Source organism: Manduca sexta, chromosome 14 (genome assembly GCF_014839805.1).
Source record: "Manduca sexta isolate Smith_Timp_Sample1 chromosome 14, JHU_Msex_v1.0, whole genome shotgun sequence".
Taxonomy (NCBI): domain Eukaryota; kingdom Metazoa; phylum Arthropoda; class Insecta; order Lepidoptera; family Sphingidae; genus Manduca; species Manduca sexta.
Window position 1 is genome coordinate 2,303,298 of NC_051128.1, and position 20,918 is coordinate 2,324,215.

The 20,918-nt window shown below is 35.2% G+C and overlaps 2 protein-coding genes across 3 annotated transcripts in view; one reads left to right on the forward strand and one right to left on the reverse strand.

Annotated features, from left to right (window-relative positions):
* Positions 1 to 37: 37 nt before the first annotated feature.
* LOC115442814 (rac GTPase-activating protein 1) lies at positions 38 to 10,517 on the reverse strand. Its single transcript, XM_030167985.2, has 13 exons — positions 10,189 to 10,517; positions 9,320 to 9,522; positions 8,692 to 8,845; positions 8,161 to 8,321; positions 7,466 to 7,567; positions 6,485 to 6,608; positions 5,865 to 6,030; positions 5,439 to 5,562; positions 5,016 to 5,165; positions 4,540 to 4,790; positions 3,961 to 4,090; positions 3,224 to 3,357; positions 38 to 2,759 (listed from the first exon to the last, which is right to left on the reverse strand). Exons 1-13 carry the CDS (start codon positions 10,298 to 10,300, stop codon positions 2,717 to 2,719), a joined length of 1,854 nt encoding a protein of 617 aa, XP_030023845.2. The 5' UTR covers positions 10,301 to 10,517; the 3' UTR covers positions 38 to 2,716.
* Positions 10,518 to 10,996: 479 nt separating this feature from the next.
* LOC115442801 (protein kinase C, brain isozyme) overlaps positions 10,997 to 20,918 on the forward strand; it is a 205,738-nt gene continuing 195,816 nt past the window's right edge. For both annotated transcript variants that reach the window (XM_030167965.2, XM_030167966.2), the window contains exon 1: positions 10,997 to 11,301. In XM_030167965.2, the coding sequence (XP_030023825.2) occupies positions 11,177 to 11,301 (125 nt within the window). In that variant the 5' untranslated portion in view covers positions 10,997 to 11,176. The remainder of the gene's footprint in view (positions 11,302 to 20,918) is intronic.

Sequence of the window (20,918 nt, forward strand, 5' to 3'; positions counted from 1 at the left end):
TTCTAGCAAATAATGGGGGGTCATGACGCCCAAACAAAATACATTTTAACATTTTAAATAATAACTCACACTCCTAACAAAGTATATAATGCTTCAATCGCATAATCCCCCGATTATTTCTAAATCTGCAAATAAAGAGTAAACTTAATACTAGTCAATGACTAGGTTGAATGTGATGTGGAATACATTTAATTTGCAGAAACTTAGTGTTCCTGTTAAGAAATACTAACTACACCCGAGAGCATTACATATTTTATTAGATATTAAAAGCTAAGACAGTGTCAAGATTGGCGAGTGCAAGGAATAATAAACCCTATTTTTATACAATGAAATCATCAGACGAACAGGTGGTATGCTTAATAAGCTTTTAAACCCATCCATAAGCAGTAACAATGTGATCCACGACTTTTTTCATTTAGTACTGCATAGCATTGTGCTTTATATTCAGACACCCTTATTCATAGACGTTAATTATCTAAGGACGGAGCATTGCTGTGATATCAAGTCTGTTTCTCAGCTTTGTTTATCTGACAGCTTGCTGTTTGTTCAGCTTTGTTTATCTGACAGCTTGCTGTTTGTTCAGCTTTGTTTATCTGACAGCTAACTGGATTCAAGTTGTATCTCAATATTAGCCAATCACAACGCCCATAGGGCCGTACACATAGGTGTACGCACTGCGAAGGCTGCCATGCCGTCAGCACTGAGAAACATTTGTTATCACAGCAATGATCAGTCTTCAGAGAAATAACATCTATGAATAAGAGGATGAGACTTTACTAGCTACCTACAATGTCCTACAATTTCGAAACAGTAATAGCGTGATGCAGATACACAAAGGGATAATGTAAGCGTCTTGTCGCTTAAAATAATGCGCTCGCTAATCTAGACACATTCTTATAAAAGCGAGCGTATACGTTTATTCTAACGATAACACAAAAACTATAATTATGAAGTAGTCTATGAATATATTATACTTTGTAATGGCATATAATACAATTTACAAAATATATATAGAAGAGATGAATAGAAAAATAATAACTGATAAACTAATGAAATATATTACACGGTAGTTTATATACGCCTTTTGAGCCAAATATATATTTTTTTTTAGATAAGGACCACAGTTAAATACTAGCTGCGTGTTTATATAGTAAACAAGACTTATAGATTAACACTGGATAAGTTAATTTAAGAGATTGAATAGTTGTGTTTTTCTCATTTATATTTCAAGTAATTATTGTTTAGAGATCCTATTTATTAAAAGGATTTTTTTCTATACTTTTTCTATGAATATCATAAAGACGATGGGGAATGTGGTCGTATATCATAGAAGTTACATCTTAATTTTTGTTCGACAAAAAAAAATACAGAAACATTGTCAGTTATCGATATAATAATACAACTTATTAAGGATAATATACAACTTTAAACTAAGGAATAAATGAGAGGCGCTATTTATTATATTACTGGTTATTTTAAAGCATTTACATGGGAATACAAACTAACTGTACTTATATAGGATGTTTCAAAATTCAACGCAAAGTAGGATGATCAAATATCTATAACTTCTACTCCATTGAATATTACTTCATTCTCTAACTGTAAAATCTACATATATGTTAATGTCTTATAAGAAAAAAAAAAACAAATAGATGCCTTTGTACAGACAGACAGTCATCGTAGGCGGTGGTGTGACGTCACTATAACGGAAACATATACTAATATAATAACTGAACTAAATAATTAACTAAAAAAAACAATTTATCTTTTGAGTTGATGATTATATTAAATATTTTTCTACAAAATATATAACTACTTATTTTTTGTTATCAACGAAGGCACTAGCAGCCTGATTTTCATTATGGTAAATTGTCGCCATCATATCATGGGAAATACAAAGGCATATACCAGCATTGACCAGTAGGCAATTGCCTACTGTTAAATAATTATCACCAAAAAATTAAACCCAAAAGACAAACATGTAAAGTAAGAAAAAAAAAACAACTTACAACTAACATTAAGTATGTCATAAAGTAATTAAGTACAATATGTTACGACCAAAAAACAATATATCAACTATTTTAGGATGTAAAGTGCATTTTGTTGAGATGAAAATGTGAAGTAAAGTACTAGCAAGAAGACTTTAAAACTAATTAATTTACTTAATATTTTCAATTTGTGATGTATTTTACAAGTTTTCAATATTTAGTATATTGTGTAACTTTTTTTTAAAGACTGATATTATAAATATGCGAATAAACGCAAATACTGAACAAAAAAATCATAGCTACAAACTTAAAACAAGACAATTATTAATGATTTACGAAAATTTATTTAACAAACTATAACTCTATCTTTGTGACTTACTAACTCGTACAAATTAAATATTACACTCGCAAAAAATTTTAGTTCGAATTTTTTATAATTTTCGCGCTTAAAATTTTACGGGGGGTCAAGACCCCAAAAGTTATCGCTAAATGCGGCCCTGACCAAACAACGAAAAGATGATAATAGATTTTTATTTTATTATTATTTATTTCGGATAGTACGATTTCCTAACCACTAATATGGATAATATATAAAATTAAATAACACAGGTTAGTCAAAAATATTTGGAAACATAACTATTTCCATGCTTAAAGATAAATAATTAAATAACTAGCAATGTACAAAAACTGGTTAACATAAATGTTGAGTGTGAAACGAACTAAATTAACTATTTCTGATACTGGAAATAGTGTTTCTTCTTCCGCGTAACACTGTAATAAACAAATAATTTTTAATTAAACATGTCTTCTTGGACTAATAGACCCTGCTCATAGGTGTGACACCAGGTTCCAGGTATTTTTTTTATACGTGAAGGGCAGTGAAACCACTGCACCTAATGTAAGTGGACTAGGTTTCAACAGAATATCGACTGATGATACATAATTACCCCTTGGCAGTTAACACAATTATGCCGGCCTGTTGGAACCGGATATACACAAGCTGATCCCGAAACGCGATCCTTACGTGAGCCACTGGTGCGGGTTTTGACACCATGTGTAGGGTGGTCGATATCCGGGCCTATACAAAATATATATCCTACCAGCAACAAAAAACCCTATGTATTTTCACAAAATTCGATGCCCCGGAGAGGTTAACCACCAAGCTTGTCACATAAAAGTAGGGTTAGGGCAGTTCAGAATTTATGAGTATAATATTTATCTACAGAATAACTCACCCAGTGTCCGCCGGTGAAAAGAAGAATCCCCTGGACTTGGTCATGGTGCCGCCGTGCGGGGAGCCGAGCTCCGCGTTGGGACACGCCCACTGCGACCAATAGTCGCTCGGTAATTGGAGCAGCAGCTGCATCGCCTGGTGGAAATGAGTATAATAATGAGAGTGGACTTTACACCCATATTCTCAAACAATATGAGAACCAGTGCACACAAACGCATTAGGCCTGCCATTTCAGTTTTCTTCGGCTTTGTATATCTGACAGCCAAGTTTTATCACAATATTAGCCAATCACAGCATCCCTATACCTACATAGCGAAGGCTGCGTGCCAAAAGAATTGGGAAACAGATTTATTATCTCATTATTGCTATGAACTATCAAGTAACGTTTGTGAATACGGGCCTTAACCCATTTACCATCGGAATGTTAGCCGGCTAACATGACAGCTACATGACATTACACGTGTCACGGAAAAATAACCTTATTATGTAAAAAATAATAATGTTATATTCCCGTGACAACAATAAATGGGTTAATACCACAATGGAAAGGAAAAAATATTACGAAGTCATTAGATTCTTTTTATTTATATATTGTAGGTTTTATGTGATTCTATAGGAATACTATAAAGAATAGTACATACTTTACATGAATATCATTAAACCTTTGGAATAATGTATTTTGGTCCTTCGAGCGGGATAAATATTGTTTGTACGTAAAATAGTACATGATTAACGTACTTGGATCATCTGTGTAGTGGCTGCGTACATCTCTGGCGTTTGATCCATAATGCCAAAGCTTATTATTGTAGGGCCAAACACTTTAGCCACGTTGAGAATTGGCATGTCACACTCGGGGCTTTCGGCTACTCTGAAAGGTTAGAAAAAAATCTATGTAAAAATAAAGTTTTAAGATCTTATAATCACCTCTTCTTTTTCTTTTCGGGATAGGCAGAAGGTGTATCAAATATTTTTTCAGCTATGTTGTATTCCATGTTATAAAAGATGGGCTTGTTGCAGCTTTATGGTACAATTCGAAATTTCGTGTTGAAACTGGTTATGGTAACATTACTTGCAGAAAACCCAATGTCCTGAGACCTGCGATGTGCCGTTGCAAGCGCGAAGGCCTGGACAGTTGTCTCGTTAGTCCTAAGGCCGGATTATTTCATGCATGGTCAGATAAAGTTAAAACTCTTATCACACTGGCGAATTGTAAATGAATTCACAGTAAGACGAACTCCTCCAGTGTAATAACACTTTACTTTACTTGACTACTAACTAATTAACTAAACCCGCTATTGATTATAAGAACGTAATTACTTCTGTAGATGCAGCACGAGGAAGGCGAGTGTGTCCCTGTTGGGTTGCGGCAGCTGCGACACCGCGTGGAGCGCGGCGGCCGCGGCGTCGCTTTGTTCCCTGACGCTCGCCAGCGCCATGAAGTCCGACCACAGAGCGTGAGTCACCAGCGGCTCCTGTAGACCGCGCAGGAAGTCCTTGATGCAGCCGCATATCGCGTGGATATCCTCATGGGTTAGTGACGGCGAGCCGCAACCGCTTAGGAAACGTTCCTGGAATGATAAATATGAATGATTGTAGACTGGGTTGCGCTTGCGCAACTGTCAATTGTCAAGGATTCACGTTAGATATAATAAGTGATTGTCAAAATGCTGAAAAATAGGTATATATTTAAAGAAACGATATGCATTTACCTTATATAATTTAATATACGACATAGGAAGATTGAAACATATTACCATTATATAGATTGTTATAGTATGGTCATAAAAAATTACCTTCAACCTCTTGACCTCCTTCTCAGTGGCGCTGATGCGGTAGATGCCCCTCTCGCTGAGGCCCCGCTTCTCCACCTCGTTGACGCAGTGCACCAGCAGCGCCGGCACCATCGGCGGAGTGCTCGGCGCGTAGTCCGCTATAGACCCCACCTGGAGCAAAGGTAGCCTATCTTTATGCCAGCTATTTCCGTCTTGCTGCATCTATCCGAAGCTTGCTAAAGCCAATCTTTACGGTATTTGTCAAGTGAATCTCGCCTGCTTTCAAAGTAGCCTTAATTTTCAAAAAGTGGTATATTTATAATCATACTGAATACATTTTTATGTTCATGAAAAAAGAAATCAATTGTTCTAATGTAATGATTTTTATTTTGACATTGACTGAGTCATCGTATATTGCCAGTAGCAGTGAGTTTGCCGGCCCACCTGGTTGTTGTGCCGGCGCGCGGGCGCGGGCGGCACGCACGGCAGCGGCAGCAGCGCGCGGCACTCGGGGTGCGTCTGCGCGCGACAGTTCTCGCACTTCAGGCCAGACTTCGCGAACTTTATACTGGAATGGAAACAACGCATTACTAAAATGACTTTAAAAACGTACCATGCTGATTGCTGTATAGTTTGGCACTGTTTCAAATAAGGGGCAACTTATAATTTTTTATATTTACGGACCACACGTAATTTTGTCTCCATGTAGAGCATATTTTAATATTTTTTTCCACTCCCTGTATTATATTTGTCTACTATATTAGACCCAGCAAAATATTAGCTTACAAAATAAGCTATGAATCATAGTGATGCTTAAAATAGATGCAGCTTAATATTAAAAAAAAAAGCAGTAAATAAGGTGCGACTGACGTGTTCCCGCAGGGTCCGCAGGTCTCGCGCTTGTAGAAGTTCTTGGCGACGAAGCAGTGCTGCCGCAGACGGTTCCGCGGCGAGCCGTACGCCGCCGAGATCACCGACGCCGCGCGCTTCACACCACTCGCCACACCCGCCGGGCTGTCCGACGCAGACTCTATATCTACAACAATTTTACATTACACACACTAATGGGCAGTGACAGAATGGCGAACGGGGCAACGCGTTTGCAAGCAACATAACGAAAAAAAAAATCAATTATCCTACTACGGTAATGAAATAAAAGGCTCCCTAAAAATTCACGTATTTTCATTGAAAGAGGCTGCCACTGTTATTGCGGATAGGAATGTGGTGTGTTGACCACGTGGTAGATTTCAACTATATTAGAACACAGCAGGGTATCAGTTAAATATCTATTCCTTTTCGAACCATTATGTCAGCACTGTTATTATGTTTGGCATTACGTCAAACACCAGCTTTAGGGTGAGGAACACAGTATAATGCCACATAAAAGAGCTTCGCCCCCTCTGTTATTCGTGTATAGCTAATTTTACGAAGACATGCCCCACTAGCTTTTATTCCTATGACAGAAATAGGTCTAGTTTTCTAATACTAACCGGAGCGCGGCGGTGCACTGGGCGTGCAGGGCTCCTGCTTGACCGTGGGCTGCATGTTGCCCGACATACGCGCCGACGACTTACGTGGCGGCGGACCCTCGTCACTGCTCTCCGATATGGGTTGCTGTAACAAAATATTAAAATCATATTACTACAGCTAAGCAACTTTAACTCCTCCCTATCTTTCTATTTCATTGCGATGTAAAGACAAATCAGTGTTCCCTGACACTCGCCGAGCTTCAACGCTGGGTTTTGTAGTAGTGGGCGAGATGGCGGGAAAATCTTAACTACAGCTAAGCAGAGCTATCTTCTATGTTGTTCATAAATATAGCTTTATTTACATATACACATAAGTAATATATATTCAAGTGCTTTATTGGTAGCATAGAACATACATCAGCATACATAATATATTTATGGTTACAAACAATTAAGCAAGAAATATATATCGAAGCGGCCCGACGGGAGTGAGGGAGACACATGAGAGAAGTCGTATGCATTTCCATCCGTGAAAGGGTTGCAGCGGATCACTGCCGGCGAGAACTGCGTGAGCAGCTCGAGGAGCGTGACAACCCATCCGCTTCATGGATCGCATGATCTAAACAAGTAAATACGCAAAGTTTCGTCCGGAGTGCATTACACCTTGAATAGTTGCGTTATAAAATATCTTCACTTCATTTCTACCAGTAAGTTACATTTTAGGTCAAATAAGTTTTATACCTATGCAACATCCTTTAATAGGGGATGGAAAAAAATCTTTTTTAACCAATGAAACATTGAGAATTGAAACCAATGGAAAATCTATTTATTCTAATATTGAATGAACTTAATTTTTAACAGCTGTTTATCACAAATGAAAAGAATATTTAGTCTTTTGTATATTTGCAAATTTTGACTTCAATAGTGCTAGAACTTAAACAGTATAAAATTTATAACTCAACTTGGCAAGACTGATTGAAACGTTATGGTGATAGTACTCACGAAGTTCTGTGGCGGCTTGAGGTCATGCGTGGTGGGCGCGCGCTCCAGCGTCAGCGTCGTGGTGGCGGTGGCCAGCACCTTGCCACCCTGCAGCTCCACTGTCTGGTACCATGCACAACATATTAGCAATATAAGGAATATCTTAAAGAAAGGGTGAATCAAGAATACCCTAAATCGACGGAAATGTATGATGATGTATATGTGGACATTGTGGAAAGTAAGAAATCATAATAAATGTCTACTTCTAGGTGTGGTATTCATGTATGTATCTATGAGACACAAAAATATTGTAGGTTTTCTGTCAATAGAATAATTTAATTGTTTTTATTTTGAGCGTATTGCCTAGCCAGTGCTGGAACTTCAAATCGAATCTGGTAGCTCAATGCGAGTTGTATCCATCATAACTATTATTATAATTTTTATATATGATACTGATTTATTTACATAAGTTATATTTTTGTTTGTTAGTTTTATTATACTTATAACTTTGTAAATATTGTGTTTACCCTTAAGTGGTATGCATATCAGCCAATTATTTAATTGAATAAAGTTTTCTAGAATTAAGAACATGTATGCTCTAAGTGTACCTTATTAAATAAACAATAAACTATATTGTTTTTTGCTCTTGCTCTTGAAACTGACCAGTAGTGTTAATTGCAGTCACCTTACAACAATAGCGTAATGTGTTAGTATACCTTAGTAGCGGAGGAGTTTGACGAGCGTCGCTTCTTGGACGCGGGCACGTTCTCGCGAGCGTTCCACGCGCCGCGCTGCACCCACGAGCGACGCGTCGACGCCAGCGACAGGTCCAAGTCGTCCTCTGAACGGGAGTACGACATCTCTGACAGCAGCGTACCTGCAGGATACAATATTGTTAATATTTTGTTACACAATTAATGTGTAATTTTATATGGTCATTATTGAGAGCAAGCCAGACGCCGATGATAAGGGTCACTACTATGTACGAAAAGTAGTAGCATCACTCAAACAAAATTACAAAACACCATATAACATTCCACTATGCTCATCAACCTGAGACTTTGACGTTAAGCTCTATATTGCCTCATAATTACACTAGCTACAATATCATTCAAAGCAAAATCAGTACCTATGCAGTATCGATAGTCGAAAGATATTTTAGTAGTACCTAACTAATCTCATAGAAGGGGAATAACATCAAAGTTCAAATAGACACAATCTATTCTCTAAATTAAGGTATAACTTACCTGTGGAATTGAGTTCTGGCACGCCAGTGAGCTTGGCATTGTGGTCCTGTTGAGCGGTGCCATTTAAGAATGCCAGCTTCTGTAGCGTCTCATCATTCAGCTTGGCTCTGTTATCATTAAAGAGCAGGTCGCGAGCCATGTCTAGCAGTTTGCTCTGTTAATTATGGTTATATTATTAGTAATGAAAGTAAAAGAAAGACTTGGCAGAAGCCTACAATTTGTTAGCTTCATAACAGTAATTTTTATATCTCTGACAAAAGTGTTATTATTCAAATAGACAAATGTTTTATTATATTATTTTCTTGACAACCCAACAATACCTTGGTCAAAATAACTCATTGTCATAAGTCATTCAATGGAATAGAATACTAAGCAATACTAATAAGAAAGTGGATATTTAGTTGTGCCTTCTGAAATATGGTACAAATATTTTGTAAAATCAATAGTCTTTTAGGAAGCTGAAGTAAAAGTTATAATTCTAATAGCATAAGACAGAGGCTTTGCCTAGTTCAGCTACCCCTGGAAATATAAGTAAGGATCTCATAGTTTTATACTGTTTATTTTGCAGTGGAAGTCTCTATTAGTAATATTTGCTCAATAAACCATCTTAATATAAAAATCTGCTCACCAATTCATTATATTTCTTCATTATAATATTTCGTTCTCTCTTCTCACTGTCTAGTAGTTTCCTGACATGAGCAAATTTTGTCTCTGACTTGGTTATGGTTTGATGTGCCTCGTCCAGCTCAGCTTGGAGCCGAGCTGCTTCTGCCTCAGCCGACGCCCTCTGGCTTTGCAGCCATTCTATTTGTTTTAAAAATGCCAGGAAACCTGCAAATAATAAACATTTTAGATAGCCAAAAATAGTATTAATAACTGCTATTGTTCAAAATAAGTGTTAATAATAATAAAATAAGGGTATTATAGTAAGGCTTGCTTCTGCTAGCGGCTTCAACACCATGAAACAGGTTATGCAGAATAAATATTTCTCGAGATTATAAATAGCCTATGGGCTATTGTAGGAGTAATGCAGCTTTCAATTAGTGAAAAAAAAGTCAGCTTAGTAGTTCCTGTGATTAGCATATTCAAACAAACTTCACTGATTACTATATAAATGGCTACAACACCAGAGCGATATTGTGGTTTTGTAGATGACCTAGAGGGTCACAAATGGATATCAGTTGAGAGATTTGAAAGGTGTTGGGTAATAAGTGTATAACTATGTGTGGTGACTGTATTATGTTGTAAAAGCATGTTTGTCAATAATAGTTTTTATATTTTATCCAACATATCTCAATTAGTTGATCTCGTATGTTATAAAACATTTGAATTTATACATATTGATTTTTTTGCCTTTAGTGGAATGCTTGGGTATGCCACTAGAACGGACGGGTCTGTCATCTACCCACAGATATTTTTAGCAAAATGACTATTGCTTATGCGATGTATTTCACAGCTTCGGATTGGTATTTATATAAAAACAACAGAGGTACTCACATTCTTCTACCGCTCCATCGTTTAGCACATTATTCAAGCGGTTCAAATCATCGAATTGTGCCACCAGCGAGAGAGTGATGCTTGGCCCTGAATCTGAGTTTGCTGAACTCATTTTGTAGCACTAACGGCCTTAATTTCCGAATATAATGCAAACTATTTATAATTCCAACAATATCCACATTTCCAATAATATCAAATACGAAAACAAAGTTTTTGCGACCGTTCAACTCTTGAAAAATAACGACTTTTCGCCCAACAGTCAACAGCTGTCAAAAATGGCGACGCAAACAGGGTACGTTCAAATTATTGATATCAGTACTAAGTTCCAAGTATTATCAATATTATAGATTAATAAACTAGTGGAAAATAATGTTGCTTCCTGATTTAAGTTCTTATAATTACATCCGATGAGAAAACAATGTCAATTAATTAAGTTCTGGGAAGAAAATTTTATTTATAATTAAAAGCCCTTTTTAAGTTGCACTTAAGTACACAATGTTTTGAACATCATGTGAGAAAGCAAAGCTACCAGATTATAAATTTTTGCCCAAAGCTAAGTAAATTACTTACAGTTGTTTTATGAAATTATGTACTAAACACGTGAAAGAGTCATAACTACTATTTTAATATATGAATTTTAAAACAAAACAATAATAGGCATAAGTATAATATAATTTAAAATACTGCGATTAAATATTATTTTATTTTTCACTCAAAAAGTCGTCAGAAAATGAACGTGGGTAGATTCAGTAGTAAAATTGCAACACTGCGTGCAGGCTTTGACACTGACAGCGGGGTACATTGACAAATCGCGATGACGTTCGGTTGAGAGCGGTGGTTTGTCGGTGCGGGTCGCGTAGTCTTGCGAATAATTTGTGAGATAATAATTATTTCCGAATCCACCGGCGTTTAAGCCACCGCGCTTCGCCATGGCGGACGAGGAGAATAATTGTGATGAGGGTGGTGGTGAGATGAAAGCGGAGAGGCGATGCGGCTGCGAGGCCGCAAGGGTGCCCTGAAGAAGAAGAATGTTTACCTGGTGAAGGACCACAAGTTCATGCCGAGGTTCTTCAAGCAGCCGACGTTCTGTTCGCACTGCAAGGATTTCATATGGTGAGTGGACTGTATGATTTTGAGACCTTTGCCTCGTGTATTATAGTTAAAATTAAAAATACACGTTATTTGTTTACAAAGAGGAGGCGCCCTTGGTCGAATGGAGCTTTTTGGTCCGTGAGCCGATGATAACGGGCGCTAGCGTGTCGCACATGGCAACAATTAGAGTGTGTATATGCACCATGTGTGATGTGCCGTCAACGGCGTGATGCGCGCATTTACGATGCCTATTTGACGCCAATTTAGTCCTGTATTGTTTGGGATAACAATGATAGTCGTTTTCCTGTTGCTCTATAAATATTTTAATGCTTATCTCTACATGCACCTGTTTAATTGTTGTATTGTATGTATGTCATATTTCAAAGTGGGAAATAATATTTTTTCCTTGACACTATTCAGTATTAATTCTAATCGGATTTTAATTATACTCATACAATGTTACTTCATAATGCATTCAGAAAAATAAAAAAAATACATCTTATTAAACATTCCTGAAAAAAATGAAATGTGTGTTTATATGGAAACACAACATATAAATTAACCATGAACATTTTATATGATCCTGGAAAACATTTGAAAATAATTTAACATAAGTTTGAATCTCCAAGCTTCCTTTATACACTCAACATTTTTAATCCACAATTTTAATGATCATGTTGATTGGTAGTAGTAATGCCACACACATTTGCCAACAGTCAAATAGAACATTTAAAATGAGGCATAAAGTTTTACAGTGTATAAATGAAACTGTTGTCAAAACATTTTACATTATTAGCTTGTATTGATACACTATTTGTGTTTCAATGGGTTATTTTTGTTTTGGAATAAGGTGAATGCCCCTTTCAATGTTTCTTGTTTTTAAATTGAGATATGTCAGGAATGAGTTATAAATTCACCAAGATTTTGTTATGTTTGTAATTATATTTTTTTAGTGTACTTACTAAATATAAGCATTTTTATGTACTTCAAACTCACCTGGCTGTATATAAATCATCAGTCATAATCTCATGACAAAATAGGAATTAAAGCAAGATGTAAATTAAATACCACCTAATTATGATTCGGCGTGGAATTCACGCCATCCTTGACGCTATTTCCTTTCTTATCAATACACAAATGATGATCTGACAATCAAGGGAAAAGACATTCGACCGCCATTTTCCCTAAATTCGCGCCAATATTAGCTACAAGCGCGTCTGGTGCCAAATATCAAAATCCATTATACACGCACGTATGGTTTATTTACGATTTAAATTTATTTATTGCTATCAAATGCAGTTGTTATTTGATATCTAAAAGTTAGTTTCATGTGCACATTGAATTTTTTTCTTGCCGATTAGAAACAACGGTTTACTTTATTTTACGGGATATGATATTCCAATTTCAAAATCGCGGTAAACACTTTTTTATTTTCCGGTAGATGAGATAATATTGTCAGAATCATTGGGGATTTTAAATAAGTAGATTTCCAAATAAAAATAAGGATATAATACAGCAGTGGCTGTTTACTTGATAGCCATTAATGGCAATGGTACAGCGTAAAAATATATTTACGCGTTTATAATACGCGAAACAATTTTTTTTGATTACAAGTACGTACCCGCGATCACGCTTCCTTGATTTAACATATGCCGTGATACGATCGCATCAAAATGCAGCCGCTAACAAAAGCGTTGGGTATTAACAACTGTAGCGTTAAAATTACCGGTTTCCGGGTATTTGAAAAGAATGTTTCAACCTTTGTTAAGCCTTGAATTGCATTTACCTTTATTTTGCAACGGATATGAGCCATGATATGACATCATAATTGTGTTACATTTGGTAGTAAATGTTTAAAATCGTAAATACGAAGATTTTATAAATCCATGCAAATACCGAAATATAAAATATATTTTCCCGGTTCTAACAGACCCGAATAATTGAGTTGACTGGCAAGGGATAATCTCTCGGCAGCTGACACTGTACTTATAAGTAGCCTACTCCACTTATAGAGGGCCTACACTATTGTAAAAAAAACCATCACGCGATAGTGTGCTCAAACAGTTTGTCGGCTGTTATAAATTGTAAAAAAAAGCTTTATTATATTATTATCATCCTATTTATATTTTTGGTAGTTATTGACATTTTATATTTCAGACTCGAGCGATCTTGGTTCTTATATACAGAAAGTAGATCTTACCAACTTAATGTGCCGCGGCATTTCAAGGCCTTTTAAATTGTTTACTAAAAGGACAAATATCAAGGAAACAATAAGAATTTTGAATTACGAATAACAACTGTAAATGACTATTGCCAGCTGTTAATAGTAATACTAAAATAAAACAGCGCACAGGAAGCGTTTCCTTACTATGTTTACAATGTTTAAATATAGCACGCTAGGTACGCTTGCCGTATTGTTATTTTTAATTGAATATACAACTTCACAACGGTGAAGGAAAACATCGTGAGGAAACCTGCACATCTGAGAAGTTCTCTATAGGAATTTCGAGGGTGTGCGAAGTCTACCAATCCGCACTAGGCCAGCGTGGTGGACTAAGGCCTAATCCCTCTCAGTAGTAGAGGAGGCCCGTGCTCAGCAGTGGGCAAGTATATAATACAGGACTGATATTTTTATTATATTATGTACAACTTCACCTGGTTTGATTTGGTGAATATTCTAACTCGTTTAAGGGTTTTAATGGTTTGAAAATCCAATCAATTTTTGTGCTTGGTATGTCTTGCCAATACAAAAGCTGTGGTGACCCATACTGTCCGTAAACGAGAGGGCATTAAGTCAAAGTCAGCCGATTTTTTATTACTGATTTGGAATGTACGTTGAACTATCTAAATAAAATAGAAATGGATTTTCTTGCATAATAAACAGCAGTAAGAATGATAAGATAATGTAGTAAACCATGTAATAAAGCAGATCCGCCTTTTCTGACTTACTGCCCACTCGATTACTACGGCGACATATACAGTCTTCAGTAAATTTTGAAAATCATTCCTACAACCAACTTTACATTATCAACCAAAACCTATCTAAAACGGTAGCCTATTTCGATACACAAAGCCTCTGAGACACAGTGGGTTGTATGTATCCCTTAAATGTTTATAACCGTCTCCTGCCCGTAGACTAAGGAAGCAACTAGACTTCTGCCTGCTTCAAGCGGTATATACCACAATTCAAACAACAAAACAAACTCGCCTGCATTAATATTTAATATAGTTGCGACAGTCTTGGCCAGTGGACAAAATACAAATGAAATATAAAAACGTCGCAACGCATAAATTATTTACAATTTCTGGAATATAACAATTCTAACGCGTGGAACTGAAATAGATTATGTTCACAGTTCTGTCGACGAGTTTATATTACTAAATTTATGGGCTATTTTAATAATACTAGCGATCGAGTGTTATTATTCTACCGTCGAATTTGATATACTCATTTGTAGTAATATAAAAAAAATCTGCACTCTATATCAACTTTAATCACGCCAAATCCCACACTCCTCCATGCCCGCAATATGTTTAAAAAGGGCTACAAATTATTGACGGATTAATATATATATTTAGGGGAATTAGCGGAATATATTCACTATTATTATAGCTGATCGTATTTTAATAGGGGTCTGTTTCATACTACTTTATTTCACATTTTCGCACATTTTCAAGTCCTTTTCCGATCTATAATTGAATATTTTTCGGGATAAAAGTGGCCCATGTGTTTTGTAAATCAAGGACATGAACATGTGTGCCAAATTTAGTCTAATTCCCTTCAGCTCGTTCTACGCTTAATAATAATTTCTATACATCCAAACGTTCACAACCTCACAGTTTTAATATTGAGTACCATTTCCTCCTCTTAAAATTCTCTTCCAAGTTAAAAGACTATTCTAACTCAGTATCCAATTTTGATTAATGTTGATGGAACGCCCCTGGCCACGGTCTGTGATTTCGCCTTTATTTCTCCATTGTTGACAATGATTGACTTAATTTGATATTTTCTTTAGTAAATAATATGACGCTTGTGGTGTCTTTGTCTAAGAATTTAAATCATAAATTATAATTTGGTTTATTTTCTTAACCTTTAGATGAGTAGAGCAACATATTTTACGAATGAATAAACGTGTATCAGTAGATAGAAGTGAAAACATTATTGATTTAAAGCATAAATGTAACACACTGGACTTGCAAAAAATAAATATACAGTTTATTGCGAATAAACTAAATAGATACGATCTCTTCGTCTTCAGAATATTTTGCGGAAAATAAAATATTCAACGTAAGAATTATTTCATATTACGTCGGGATGTAATATCTATACCATACAGTCGTTTTAACGAAGTCTGTTCAGAAATTGTCCCCGAGGAAAGCTTCGTTCGAAGCTATTGCGAATCTATATTGTAAGATTCTTTCGATATTTTCCTTTAGAGCATGATATTGGTTCGTACTTGTTCTATGTCTGTTTGGTTTGATATTACTACAATTCTGAAGCATTATTAAACATTGCTCCATTGACAAATTGACCAAGTGAAATCTTTCTGCACTTAATTTAACTTTATTACTTACCGAAGTAACAAAAAAAATCGATTACATTATCGATAATAAATCTTATCGATATGCATCGCGTAATTCAGGCTAGTGCAGGCATGTGATATTGGAATTAGAGAGGTGCGTTTGAAGGATAAGATCGAAAGGCGAGCGTGGGTTGCACTTTTTTCATTGAACATTGCTTGAAATTTTCGTTTGGCGTGTGGCGTAGTACAAATAATGATTGCATTTACAGTGGGCCATTTATGATTATGAATTTTATAGTGTGATTAGTAAAAGACAATTGGAGCTGATTGTTTTACAAAATATACTTCTTTTTAACGACGGTCACCTGATATTACATGTTACTTTGGCCATGAATATAATTTGTTATAAAAATTACAATTTCCAAGGAATTTTCGAGATTGTAAACCGAAAGAACATTTTCTGAGTCCTCTTCTTACTAATTACTAAATAGCAAAGCCGTCACTTCTTATTTTTGACAATACCACTTTAAAACAATTGTACTTCCAACTCCTTGATTAATTTCGTTGCAAGGTAAAGACAAAGCGGTGTTCAAAGAGTCGCTGAGTTTAATTGTTAGGCATCTTAGAATCGCGTACCTATATCTTTGCTTACATGCAGTGGAGGCTAGCAGTCTCATACCACTTATAAAATTGGTATACTAATCCAAAATTTTACGATTACAATTTAATTCGTGACATATTTATCTCTAAACCCAATTTACCAACGATTTCATATTTCAAATCCTAATTATCATTAAGGATGCATTTATCTCACCCAGCGCGCTGACATCGAACTGTTATTTTAATATCATCAGTAATGTCGATAAATTAATTAAAACAAAATACATCACGGAATATTCTCCCAGACATAAATTCACACTTGGTCGCAACTGCGCGCGGATTTCGTAATGTTGGCACACACGTTGTTATTTATTGTTAGGACGGCGGCACGTTTACAACTTTTAGTTGGTAGACAGTTTTAATCGCCTAATTATGAATTATACGTCGTGTAAGCTCTATTTTTGTTCGCTTCACACATTAGTGATATGTTAGTTTTTATGTTTAAAAGGTTGTCCGTGTTAACAACTTTAGTTAAAATTTGGAGTTAAAAGTCCGCAAAGTTTATAGGTTTTGTAGAGCATTAACTGTGTATTTATTATTGCATTTGTTCACTTTATTTATTGTTGCAAGCAAATTAAAGGATTATTATTGACAACAAATAATCTAGAATTGATTAAACAAAGTTTAATGCTAAGTTTGCGGCTTTCAAAATGTAAAGGAATTATAATTGATGCTGCTAGTTGCCAAGTGAATACGATTGCAATATTTATAATTTACTATTCAATAATAATCACAATCTTCCCTTTTCTTCTTCATAATTAATTGTCGGACAAAATTTTTCAAAATGGAATGTTGCGTCTCAGAAATTAGTCGCATTTCTTTCCACATGTCTTGTCTGTTAACATACGGCGGACTTTATCGCCATTTTTTGCATCGAAAATGTACGTAATCACTTACCGGCGACTTAATTAAGTTAATCTGCCCGCGAACGGTCGATAAACACCGGTAATAAGGTAAAATCAATGTTTAATGGTATACGATGGGGCGATGTCCGCATACATTTTAATCAGTGACTTAATTAGTATGTTGTCCCTTTGACGCGTATATGTGTTGACTTAGAAAGTTATGGAGTAGCGGTTTTAAATAAAAGTTAATATTGTTTATTGGTGGACAATCTTACTGATGTAAAATATAATTGCGAAAATGTTTGAATGTTTATTGGAAGTAAACGCAAATACCAAAAACAACAAAATTTAGCATTTACTGCATTAATTTAAACATTTATGTTTCTTCACAAACTCTCGCATTTATAGTATTATTAATACTTATCGTGAAGAAATTTTTCACGAGTCATTATAATAATTTTATTACAAAAGTATGCGAAGTAATCAGCATGGACTTCCTCTATAGTCAATTATAATACACCATGTTCAAGGAAAAAGTTAATTGTAAACAACATCAAGGCTAGGGACGGGAGGGTCCAATAAAATATAGAAAGAAAGAAAGATTTATTATAGGAACAATAACATTTACAATAACAATAGAAAAAAAACAAAACAAGTTGCAGTACTAGCCTGACTAATACTGCAGCGCTGATTTTTTTAATGAATATCTTTCCAGAATGTGAGTCCATGCATGAACTATTAAAATAAAATATTCATATATATTATATTCCTTCATAGTTCTTGTTGGTATTACTACTATTTAAACGGGGTAGTGGAGATTACTATCAAGCATTCGATTTAGTTGTCTCGACATTTGAGTAAAAACCTGTTGCCATTTTGTCGTTTTAAGGACGGAAAAATACCTTTTTATTTATTCAACGTGGGACTTTCCATCTTGACTGAGCGTGTTCATTTGCGAAACTGCGGTTTTTGAGCAATTTTATGCCGTGTGGCGGTAGGAATATTATTTTTTAAGGCATCGGATCTTAAGTTGGAGAACAAATACATCTTCAAAGGTTATATGCATAGTGAAAAGAGTGAACACCCGTGAAAGCGGACGTATGGAGTCGACATGGTAAAATTATGAACAATTTCCTAAAATAAAGATAAAAAAGGCTCTATACTACTGGACTCGACTGATTACTTTCATATAAGTTAGAATAAGCCATTATTTGTTACATTGTTCTATGTACTTTGATACGAATAATAGATAAATAAAAATACGAAAAATTATTAAGAACTTACCGATAGCACAAGATGATGCTGTTGTATGTTCTGATGAATATGACATCCACACAGATTTGCTGTGTAACAACTGTTATCTCATGTTATCATTTTTACATTATGTATTTATACTAAAGACATTAAATAGTATAGTTATTGATTTAGATCTCTGATTTATATGAAGCCTCGATAAATAATTAATCAGGCCGGCATAATTGTCACAATTGCCAGTAGAATCTAGATGTTAAATTTATCCTTACTTTACTGTTTCGACAGATAATAAAAAGAAAAAAAAATATTCTCTTTAAAAATACTTGTGGTTTACCAAATGACGCAGGTACACTTATTTATACCCACTACCTATACATATTATACGTGTTTCCTTTAAGCACAGATCAATGTGTGGATATACAAGTGTTTTTATAAAGAGTTGTCTAGGACACTTGATTATAAGCCAGGGAAAATCCCTATATTTAATATTGGATCGTTATAAAATATTATAAGAAATAATATTGCGTCATAGCGGCTTCATGGTTTTTTTATTCGTTCGAATGAAGTGACAAGCGCCACGCTTGCCCATAAACAGTAGCAACTGTGCAACTTTGTTACAATGTTCTACATAGTACATTCGTTACTCTGAGATAAATGGTATATCTGCGTTCTATAATGCCTTTAAACACTGCTTAGTATTAGTAATAAAACAAGCATTGGTTCAGGGTATGTTGCGCATGCGCAATGTCTCTGTCATGATCTGCCTTTGTGAGTTAAGGAACACCAGTGATCCCTCACCAGGTGTCCTATTTTGTTTTTGATAAAAAACAAAAATAAAAAGTTATTGACATAAGTCAGTGTCTTTCAGTCTTACTTTCAAAAATGTCGTAAATCTTTTCTTCGTTATAACAGAAATTTACTCGATTAGCTTTAAGCCAAAACCCGCCATCCTCCATCTTAATAAGGTTTAAACTAGAAACCGGTGATGTTTTTGACAGCTATTTAAGCAATTCTTAGTCACCTCTTAACGCTTAAGTGAGTTTATAAGTAAGACTGCATGTTTCTGACGGGTTAAGCAAAGAAATTCATGCATTTACATTTCTTAGATCTTTCATAGAATATGGTGGGAGCTCGCCATATCACATTAGGATACATTTTCGAACACATTTGTTGCCTGATCTGGAAGTTGAACTAACATCTTTGTAGTCCCGGTTGGCTACAACAAAATTAACAAGGCGAATAATATATTTAGGCTGGCTTGCACAACGACTTACTAAACATGTTTACTGAACACATTTAAAACTTCATACTGTCACTGTCATTCCTTAAGAGTTGAGGAAGATAGTAATATGATTAAAATATATTTAGCGCTAATCGTATTTATTTAGCACTTCCTATACAAATGTATACAGGCGGACTTAATGCCATAGGCATTCTCTACCAGTCAACCTTAGGGTGGTGCTGAGATCATCATGGTAGGTGCATGAAAGGAAGGCACAAAATTCAAAATATTCAAAAACAAATAATAATTAATGAACTAAAATATACATTATGTATATGTGTATACATATAGATATCATATACACATATAAGATAAATACTATATGTAAATATATAATTAATATTTAAAGAAATAAGGTGGTGACTCTTTCGCTTTATTCGCAAGTAATTGGGTTTAGTGAAAGGTTGTGCAAGCCAGCCTTAAAATAATTTTCACTATCTGTAAGATATCTACAATCAAAAATGAATTGCAGGCGTGGCTTGATCTTGTGTAAATATTGATCCAAATGATAGTACGCAATAAAAAACTTTTGATACTGAATCATAGTCTGGAAAATACCAGTGTACGTCATTATGCTAATTGCATGCGTCGAAAACGCTGAGTAACTTTGGGAGAATGTCGACGTGCATTCGACTGAGCGCATAGCAGGTTTTGTAATGTATGATAATATATGTCGTCGATAAAATGAGCTTAATACCATCCAGAGGTTGGGGTAGGCTGAAAGGTTCCCCAGTGTTACGAGCTTTAGACTGGTTAGAAAATTTGTAACCTAGATTTTTTTTTATTGCTTTAATTGACGAGACGAGCTTGTCGTTCGTCTGATGGTAAGCGATACGACTGCCCATAAACAGTAGAAACACCATCAAACACCTTGAAATACAAAGTGTTTTGTATTCCACTGCGCTCGCCGTGCTGAGACATGAGATTTTTTTTTTTTTTTTTTTTTTTTTTTTTTCTTGTTCCCCCTATCCAGGACAAGGGAATGTTTTTTGCATATTTTTAATTTTTTCTTTTCTTTTTATATTCTTTTCTTTCTATTTATTCTAGTTACAATTTATCTTATTTCTAGCTCTT